At 37.1% G+C, this 10,447-nt stretch overlaps 1 protein-coding gene across 1 annotated transcript; it reads right to left on the bottom strand.

The window, feature by feature from the left end:
- On the bottom strand, positions 1–312 carry LOC110290570 (small proline-rich protein 2F). The gene is made up of 2 exons (XM_021157122.1): positions 169–312; positions 1–90 (listed from the first exon to the last, which is right to left on the bottom strand). The coding sequence occupies exons 1-2, from the start codon at positions 310–312 to the stop codon at positions 1–3; spliced, it is 234 nt and encodes a 77-aa protein (XP_021012781.1).
- Between the last annotated feature and the right edge of the window lie 10,135 nt (positions 313–10,447).

The following is a 10,447-nucleotide window of genomic DNA, read 5'->3' as shown; positions in this document are numbered from 1 at the left end:
TCACTTGCTCTTGGGTGGGCACTTCTGCTGGCAGGGTGGAGGAGGTTGCACAGGAGGGCATTTCTGCTGGCATGAGGGAGGGGGACATGGCTCAGGAGAAGGCTCAGGGCACACTGGGGGAAGACAAGGCTCAGGACACTTTGGAGGAAGACAAGGCTCAGGGCACACTGGGGGAAGACAAGGCTCAGGACACTTTGGAGGAGGACAAGGCTCAGGGCACACCAAGGGAGGACAAGGCTCAGGGCACTTTGGTGGTGGACACACAGGAGGAGGCTGGCAGGGTTGCTTGCACTGCTGTTCCTGGTAAGACATTGTTGCTGAAGCCTCAGGATCTGAAAGACATTAGATGAGAGTGTTCAGAGATGATAAACTACAAGATAGACAGATATTGAGCATCAGCTTCATTTCTCTTTCTGGCATCAACATCACTCTTTTTGTATTTCCTGACTTCCCTATTCTGTCAGTATTCAGATATACTAGTCTTGAGAAATCCTCCTTTGTTCCTTGTCTTTTTTTTCCAAGAGAAACATTTTCCCCAATTAAATAAGTAATGTTGTTTTCACAAGGAAATGCCTCCAAGACAGGCAGTCTCGAGTTCTGGTGTCCTGAGAAACCAGAAAACCAGTTCCAGTTCCTATATGTTCCGTTACTTGTATAATCCTGTCAGGTCATCTGGGGTTGGACAGTAAAGGATATTTCAGGAAAATCATGGTTTCTACTACCTGCTGAGGTATATGGCCTTTCAAAAATCACCAAAAAATGCATAGGAAAGAGAAATAATAATCTCTGTTCAACCACCTACCAAGTAAAAGGAAAAGCCACACATCACAAATCACTATTGTACTCATTACTAATTTTCTGCCTGCTTGATAGATACTATTAATCCCATGATCAAAACTGAATTCAGGACACGTACTCCCTCAAAATTGACTGCAGCACATAGGAAGACCATAAAGACATACATATTCAAGAAATGACACTCACCAGGTTCTCCAAAGTATTCCAGGACTTGTGTACCAGGAGTCTGCAGTCAATCAGCCAAGGATCTCTTTATATAACTAACTGTCTGTCAAGCCAAGTGGGAGCAGAACCGACTGATAGTGGGCAGGTCCTAAAATTTCCCAATCAAAATGCAAATCCATGCATGACTGGTGTGACTGGGCTTACACAAAATTAAAGATATCCTGTTCCTGGATATTATCATTGTTGACTACTGTGACTCAATATTCAGTTTCTGTGAGGTCACATTGGTTATCTAAGATCTCTTTCTTCCTTAAGGACAATATTTTTTTTTATCAATTATAATTTGTGTCCTCTTTGTTCTATTTCAATTCATTGCAAATCTGTGATGCATTAACCCGTTTTTTACACTCCTGTTTTTTAGGTATAATTCATCTATTAGCGCACAAAAGGAAATTAATGGGGGCCATAGTTGTGATTTCAATATCATTTATGATAAGTCTTTTCCCAGAAAGAGAGTTCATGTATCCTGCCTAGGTTTGATTCCTTTCTGTGAAGCATAGAAAATAATATACACCCTTTAGAGGGAAGGATGTTTGCCTTGGGTCTTATTTTGACCCTCTTTGGTACTATCATATCAAAAATCATATTTGGGGAGTATATTTTGACTAGCCTCTAAAGATAACCACAAGACTGCTTATCATAACAGGAGAGGAACTAAAATTGGACCTGCTCTGAGCATGTTCTTGTTTAGGTGGGTAGCATGAAGATCCTCAATCACTCACAGCTCACTTACGTGAAGAACTGTGGAGATTTCCAGTGGTACAAAGCAACTCAAGTTTATCTGGGAACTTACATCAGACAGACAGTACATTCTATTTTTTTTTTTTAAATAAAGCAGTTAACGTCGCATGTGCACAGGTTGGCATGCATGTGTGTGCACGCGCGCGCGCGCACACACACACACACACACACACACACACTTGCATGCACAGGCACATGTATTCATATATTCACACTGAGAGAGAGAAAGAGCATCAATCTTACATTTAATCTACTATGTAGCTACATATAGCACTTCAGATTTCAAAGGTTTATTAATGATGCAATGATGCATAAAACTGACATAATGAATTACAACTGGTGGTTTTGTAATTTTTGATTGACTTCTTAACACTTTTGGGGAAGACAAGATTCTGGGAACTTAGGACATATACACTCAGGAGTGTGCCAAGGATGCTTGCACTGCTCCTGTTGGTAGAATATCATGCTAAAATATCAGAATGTGAAACACACACATGAGATTTCTCCCACAAACTGTGCCCATACAGAATTAACATCTTGTTTATGGAATATCAGAAGTCCTCATGAACCCCCTCTCTTCCTCAGAACTTCCTGGTTTTCCCTTCCATATTACCATCTTGTGTTGTTAAACTTGGTAAATTTTCTTTTTCTCCACATTTTCAGTGTGAAAATGTCTTTGTTCTAAAGGACAGAGTAATGGTGCGTAGAGAAAATGGTTCTTGTCTTATCTGCAAGACAGGCAGTCTGAAGTTTAGGTACTAAAACACTGAGGAATCTCAGTGATGACAGTAATTTCAGACATTACTTGGGGTGTCCCAGGAAGTTGACTAGGCTATAAAACAAAGGCCAGAAGAACTCAAGGATGTAGAACAAGCTGAGAGAGACAAGAAAAACGTTCAGAAAGAGAAACAAAATGCTTTATGTCTGGAAGAATCAAATGAGGAAGATGAAACAAAGTATTTAACTTCTCCCAGCTTTGCTCTGAGAAGCAGATGGGCACTGAGTCAACCTCAGTGAAGCATGTCAGCTTCCTATGACTGTCAAAGCTTTTGACAGTAAGGAAGGATTCAGCCGAGAATGCCACTGTCCATGTCCCTAGAGGGAAACAGCCATCACACTTCAGAACCTGAGGGCAGATGCTGACAAATGCATCAACAGTACATGGCTCATAAAGGCTGTTCACATGACACCTGCCCAGGTCAGTAGGAGACTTACTCCTCTCCATATTTACATATAACATAAAGGGTCATCCTAGGAAAATGTCTGGCTTCTGCTATTGGAAACTGCAAAGATACTTAGTATGCTGTAATGCAATAAAACACAGAATCTGGTACACCTGAGGTTCATAGTGTGAATATAGCTCAATCTGAAGGGTATAAAGTGTTAAAGGGAAAAAGTATATAAGAAAAATTTACATTTTGGTACAAGATGATAGAGCTGGGTACATAAGGGAGTATGGAGAGGGATGATTAACATCAAAGATCTTTTTTTAAAGCCACATGAATTATTCAAAATGCTTACTAAAACTTGTACATATATAAAACGCTTTAGGGAAGATACCTTACAACTGGAGTGTGAGGGTAAGGAACATACTACCACAAATTGCCAAAGACCAGCTTTGACACCAAACAGTAAACTGAGGTAAGCAGCTGATGGGAGTCAGTGATGAGAGCTTCTGACAGAAGCTACTGCCTCTGGCACCCAGAAGTTAGAAAAGAGAAAAAGGAAAATTAAACACATACACACACACACACACACACACACACACACAAACAGAGAGAGAGAGAGAGAGAGAGAGAGAGAGAGAGAGGGAGTCAAAGAGAGACAGAGAGACAGAGAATGGTTGAAGCAAAGACAAGCTTCAACAATTTATTTCTTTTTTAACCCCTTTTTGTATATCCCTTAAGACAAAGTTTTTTCCATTAGGAAGAAAATTACCTCCTAGTCACATTAAACATTTTGCAAAGGTAATCACCACAAAAACATATTTTTCAGAAGTTAAAAATCATTACACAAAAGGAAATTACAACAAAATACTGATTATGTATTTCTTATATGAAACTTATATATACCTAAACAATTCTCATCTGTCTTTCTTTCCAAAGCTCATTGTGACCTCAAAGCAGCAATTTTTTAGTCATCAATCAACAAAGTTTAAGCAGGCCAAGTCTAGTGCAACAAGTTTCTCCCTGTGTTTGTTTGACAACAACCTGTTCCTTACTAAGGAACAGATCATCTATCTTAATCCTACTTTTGAAGTTCTGATTGGCTAGTCTGACTAATAATCTGTTTTCTCATCTTATACTCATAATAGAATTATTTGCCATTTATTAAAATTGCTTCCTGGTATACACTGAAAACCTGCTACTTCATCTCTAGATCTCAAGATCAAGGAAGTCAAGCCCAAACTAAAGTATATGCTTTCTTTGATCATTAACTTGTGCCAAGCCTATTCTTCTTGCCACTTCAATTACATGCTTGTAATGCATGAATGCTCACTCTACTACTTTCTGTAACTCAAGCAGCTTTTGTCATTCTACCAAGAAGGGGCCCACTAAGTTCTTGATTCTAACTTAGAACTTTATATCAATTTCCTAACTTTATATTTTCTGACAATTACACTAATTTTCCCAAATTATTTAATGACTTAAATTAAGTCAGAAATTCCATAAAACCATTATTTCATCTAGACTTCATTATCTCAAGAACTTTGGTCTTCATGTTGATCTGCAAGAAGAAATCACAGCAAGTTACAGGCAGTGAGGGTCTACTGGTTTCCACTCACAGCAAGCCAAATAAATTATGAGTATGGTGATTACAAACATGAGAAAGCACATCAGTAGCAAGAAGCAATCCTGGAATAAATTCTCTAGAATTCTGAGGTCATGCCACACCAGAGCTCACCCATTACAGCTGAGTAGGACAGTGGGCTGTCTTCAGGGGCTCACTTGCCCACTGTATCTTTCCTGCATGGTGTCCACCAACAAGTAGACACTACATAAGAGGAAATACAAACCTCAGTACCAGTAATAGCTTACCAGTTTTTTAGTTAGCTGTGGAATCCCATAAACTGACCTTACAATCTTACAGACTATTGCCTGTAATAATGTCTACCCTCTAGAAATTCATGGTAATATCCTATTACTGTAGACATATGATTAAGTCAGAGAACATGGAGATATCTAGGAGGTAATATCTGGACACCTTCTGCCTAAACCTTATGGTACTAGAAAATGCTGTGTATACTGCTGAAGGTAAGAAATGATTATAAATGTCACCCAGAGCTATAAGGACTGGTTTGACAAGATGGTATGGATGATGAATATAGCACAAATGCATGTGAGCATTTATATTTAATGTCCTTACCCATGAGACAAATCACATAGCTGGCACTGACTGGTAAAGGGGAGACAATCCAATCAACTTGATCATTCTCACAGGGGACAAATCAACACAGCATTCCCTAGTGGCATATTGCCATATGAATATCAGTACATCTGACATTCTGCATCAGAGAAACTTCTACTTGCAGAAGATTATTTGCACAAAGACTCTCTACTGATCCATGTTGCATAGGATATGACTTGTGAGTGCTAGCATTACCCTCACAGAAGAGGTAATGGCAGTTTTGTATGAGCCAGTGCAGTTCTACAGAGGTAGAAACTGTGTTCTTTATACAACTAGATCATTAAACATTGAACTCAAAACTATTGAGATAGCATCCAAGTACAAGTCACATGAAAGCTCAAGCCAGACAAAACTCAGCATGGGAGAGAAGGGAAGCATGGATTGTCAACACTAGCTGAGGAACTACTGGCAGTTGATAGCTTCTGGGAGGGGTGACAGTTTTCTTCAACAATGTTGATCCTTGTTATGTTGACCACACACCAGTATAGGCCCCAGTGTCTATAGTATTTGGAGTACACAAACTGGTATTGTTGGGAACATGGAAAAGCCAATAGAAAAGAACACAAAATTGGATGGCAAGAGAAAGAAAGTCACAATGAGTGAATAAGGCCAATTAGTCGGAAGCACCTGAGTGAATAACATAGAACTGCACTGTATGAAATTCTCAAATAATTAATAAAGATGACATTTTAAAGGAGGCATAAGCATGTCTCCAAAGTGTCATGTTTGCTCTAATATGTTGGATACAGTAGATTATATATGTATTCTATATACATGTATACATGCATACATATTGAAATATATGCTAATAACATTGACATTTTTGTAGATAAATTTAAATCCAACAATATGACATCTAAAGACATTCTAGGTCTATGTGATCTGGTGGAATACTGACATGCCGTTAATACATACCTTTAATCGCAAACAATATAGAAGAAAGCAGCCATGTTTGAAAGTGATGTATAACTGAGAGGCAGACAAACTGATGAGCAAGATAAAGATTTGACAGAATGTGTCAGAGATAGGATATGACCAACTCTTGTTATAAGAGTCAAGAAATAGAGAGCAATGCAGAGGGAGACAGAGAAGAGGTTGTTTATTGAGTCAGTTCTGTTCAGTCAGGTGAGAGTCAATACAGTGAGTGCAGTACCATGGAGGTGAGTTTGTTCATGAGTTCATGGAGTTGAGTGCAGGTCAGCAGAGGAAGGTGAAGCCAGAGAATAAATAGCCCGATTAAAACAAATTGTCAGAATTAGTTTGAGGCCAAGCAGAACAATTCAGTGAGAAGCTGAGAGAAGCCAGATTGTGTCAGACAGCTTGGAGAGGAGTTTAATTCAGAATATCTGAGTTAAACCAGCTATCCAGCACTCAGAAAGAACTAAAGAGAGTGAGCTTATTCAGCAGTAAGCCTCCAAGATGACAATTAATTCTGGCAAATAAAATATACTTTTACAGTTTTTTAAAGTAGTAGCTGCTAATTCTTGCAGCACTGGCACCAGAGTCAGAGAAGCCTGAGTCTCTTTCCAGGTTGCAAATGTGAAATTGAGTTCCATAAAGAGCTGTCACAGATGAACAAGGACACACATCATATTTTCTCCAAATATAAACCTTCACCTAAGACTTAGAAAACACATGTACCTACAAATGAATACAAACACATGGGTCCTTTGTTGATGCCTTCTATCATTGATCTAAATATTTGATTTTCTTAGCTATAGTCTTTTAGGTGAAATGACACTGGATTCAACATGGATATTTTTATCCTGATTTTCTAAGTATTTTTATGAATCAAATGAAAGGCATGAATATGAAGTTTTAATGTTTTTTTAAATTTTTCATACAATTTCATATTTAACTATGGTCTAATGTATGCCATTAAGAAAAACTGTGAAATATAATCAAGATTCTACATTAACATATACAAAAATTAATAACAAGAAATAGGAGATTCTATACAGGCTTTACACTCCTTGCTGGAATCACTATCCTCCACATTGCTATATTTAATAATATTTTACTTCATTTTTTTATGTTGGTGGTGGTGCTGGTGGTTATGAGCATGGAAATGTTACTAACCACGAGTATGGTGCTCTTTGTGGAGCCGTAGTAGTGAGGACAGCCATGATATTGGAGGTAGGCGGAGGGGGGGGGTAGTGTGATACTTGCAATGGTTGTGATGATGATGCTATTGATGATGATGGTGATGTTTCTGATGGAAGAGGGATGCTACTGAGGGTAGTGGAAACTATATGAACCAGCAACTTCTAAAACTATCACTCACTTAGTACTAATTAGGTCCCTCAGATTGTACTAATAAAATGGCATGGATTAGTCCAATTATTACCAAAGACAAATATTGGGAACAATTAGGAATTTCCAAAGCTAGTAGTAAAAAAAAATCTTCAACATGTTCTGTCATTAGATAAGTATAAACCAAATCTACACCAGAAGAACATTATATCCGTGTAAGAATAAGTACCATCAAGATAATAACAAAAAGTCCTAGCAGAAGAGTGAGGGAGGGACTCAAATTCTGTGACTGTGAGAGAGTAGATTAACCTATCGAATATGGAAATCAGTGTGGGGTTTCCTCCAAAGAAATAATACTAAAACCAGGGCTATCATATGACTCATCAGTATAACATAAATTCTTATTTTGATGAAAATCAACCTACAGATTATGCATATTAATTAATCAGCCTACCTGCTCACTAATTAGCCATTGATGACATAAGATTATGTGACACACATGCGTATATATATATATATATATATATATATATATATATATATATATATATATGTGTGTGTGTATATATATATATATATATATATATATATATATATATATATATATATATACATATATGTGTGTGTGTGTGTGTGTGTATGAAATAATCAGTAATAAAGAACAATAATATGTGATCTTTAGCAAATATAAAACTACATATCATGTTAGGAAAAATGAGTACATTTTCAAAGAGAAGTTTGCATAAGTTCAGAGAAAGGAGAGAAGGGACAGGAAAATGCATGGGGTTGTAGGGGGAAAATATGTTTCAAGTGGTACATACATATCTGGGTATCAAATAGTCTTCCTAAGTTATCATGGGCTAAAGAAGACATTGTAGTTAGAGAGAATGAAAGGTTATGACTCATAAGCAAACAAAAACTAAGTAATATATGATCCAAAACTCAAGGGCTGGAGAGATGGCTCAGCAGTTAAAAACACTGGCTTCTCTTCCATAGGTCCTGGGTTCAATTCCCAGCAACCACATTGTGGCTCACAATCATCTGTAATGGGATCCAGTACCCTCTCTTGGTATGTCTGAAGACAGCATCAATGTACTCATTTCCGTCTATAACAAGGATGTGCTTGTAATTTGCCATAACCATAACTGACAGTGTGTTCAGTAATTAAAAAGAAGCACCGCATACCTTCTATAATTGGCAAATCTAAGTTACAGGGCAATCACAAATGTGTCTGCATGTTTAATCAGATAAACTTTTAAAGTAACTGCAGAATTGATGTGTGAAGAGCAGATGCTTCTTAAATTTTATGGACTGTGAGAGGAAGCTGATAGCAGAGATGGAGAAGAGACAGAGAATTTGGGACACACTGATAACTTTCTGTGCCACTTGTGTTATAAGTAGTGTCAAAATATTACATATGATCTCCCAATTCCACCCAGCAGTCATCTGCAATATTAAGTATAAAATAAAGATAGGAAAATAAAGGGAAGGCCAAAATATAGCATGATTTTGAACCTGATTGCCTTTGCTAATTATATGGAAGCCATTTCCTTAGTGGAACAAATGTAGCATAGTCCTGATGCCATCAAAGGTGGTAGGAGAAGTGATGTTGGTTCTGGAGACAACTGGCATATAACTAGTGATGGACATGGTGCTCTTACTGAGGGTGACAGTAATGAGGATCACAATAATAGTGAAGGAAGGCAGTGGTGGGCAGTTTGATAGCTTGTACAGTTTGTGATAATGGTCATAGAATTGGTAACATTGAGAGTGATCTTGCAGATGGCAATGAGATGGTGATGAGGGTAGTGGAAACAGGTAGTGGAAACCAGCAGCTTCTAAAACAATCACTTACATAGTATGAATTAAGTGTTGAAGAATGTGCCAATCAAATGGAATGAATTAGTTCAAGTATAACCAAAGACGAGTTTGAGGACAATTAGGAGTTTCTACAAATAACAATAACAAGAAAATGCTTTACATTTCCAGTCATTTAAGTAACAAAACCCAAAATTTACCAGAAAACCATTATACCTATATAAAAATGAGTACCACCAACATAATAACAGGGCTGGGCAGAGGAGTGCAGAAAAAGGAAAATAAATTCTTAGATTGTGAGCGATTAGATTAATCCACAAAATTTGGATATCAATGTGGAGTCTTCCAAAGAAATAGCACTAAAGCAAAACTATTATATGATTCAGCAGTATCACTTGGGTTCATATATTTTAAAAAGTCCTTCTAGAGCATAAAATAAAGATGCATGGATATTCATCTATCTCTCATTACTACTCCTAATAGTCAAGATAAATAATCAACTTAGCTGCTTACCAGTGAATGAATGGATTAAGAAAATATAGCATATAGATGAAGTGAAATAATAATCAGTAAAAATGAACAATGACATCATGTTTTTATGAAAATGAATGAAAGTGTATATCATCATGTTAAGAAAAATATAGACATTCTAAAAGAAATGACTGGAATAGTGGTTTCAATTATAGAAGAAGAAAAATAATTTATATAAATGTGTAATTATTATGTCAGAAAAAGGAGACAAGGGAAAATAAAAATACATGGGGGAGTTAGGAGAATATAGGAGGAGTAAGTCCCAAGTGTCACGTGCATATCTGAATGTCAGATACTCTTCCTAAGTCATCATGTGATAAAATTGTAGTTAGACAGAATGAAATAATGCTTCTATTAAGCACATCAACACTAAGTAGTTCTTTTTATGATTCAAACAGAGTCAAAACCTGAATACAACAGAATTAGTTGAGGATCTATGAAAAAAATAAAGGAACTCAACCATTAAGAATGAGGACATCCTGAGTTTTGCAGGCAAATGGATGGAACTAGAAAATATCATCCTGTGTGAGGAAACTCAAACCCAAAAGGACATGCATGGTATATACTCACTAATTTAGTTTTTTTTTTGATTTTTAATATTTTTATTACATATTTTCCTCAATTACATTTCCAATGCTATCCCAAAAGTCCCCCATAGCGCCCCCCACTTCCC

The sequence above is a fragment of the Mus caroli genome, chromosome 3 (assembly GCF_900094665.2).
Source record: "Mus caroli chromosome 3, CAROLI_EIJ_v1.1, whole genome shotgun sequence".
In the NCBI taxonomy this organism is placed as follows: domain Eukaryota; kingdom Metazoa; phylum Chordata; class Mammalia; order Rodentia; family Muridae; genus Mus; species Mus caroli.
The sequence above is the reverse complement of the archived record's forward strand: the minus strand, read 5'-3'. Positions and strand labels throughout refer to the sequence as shown.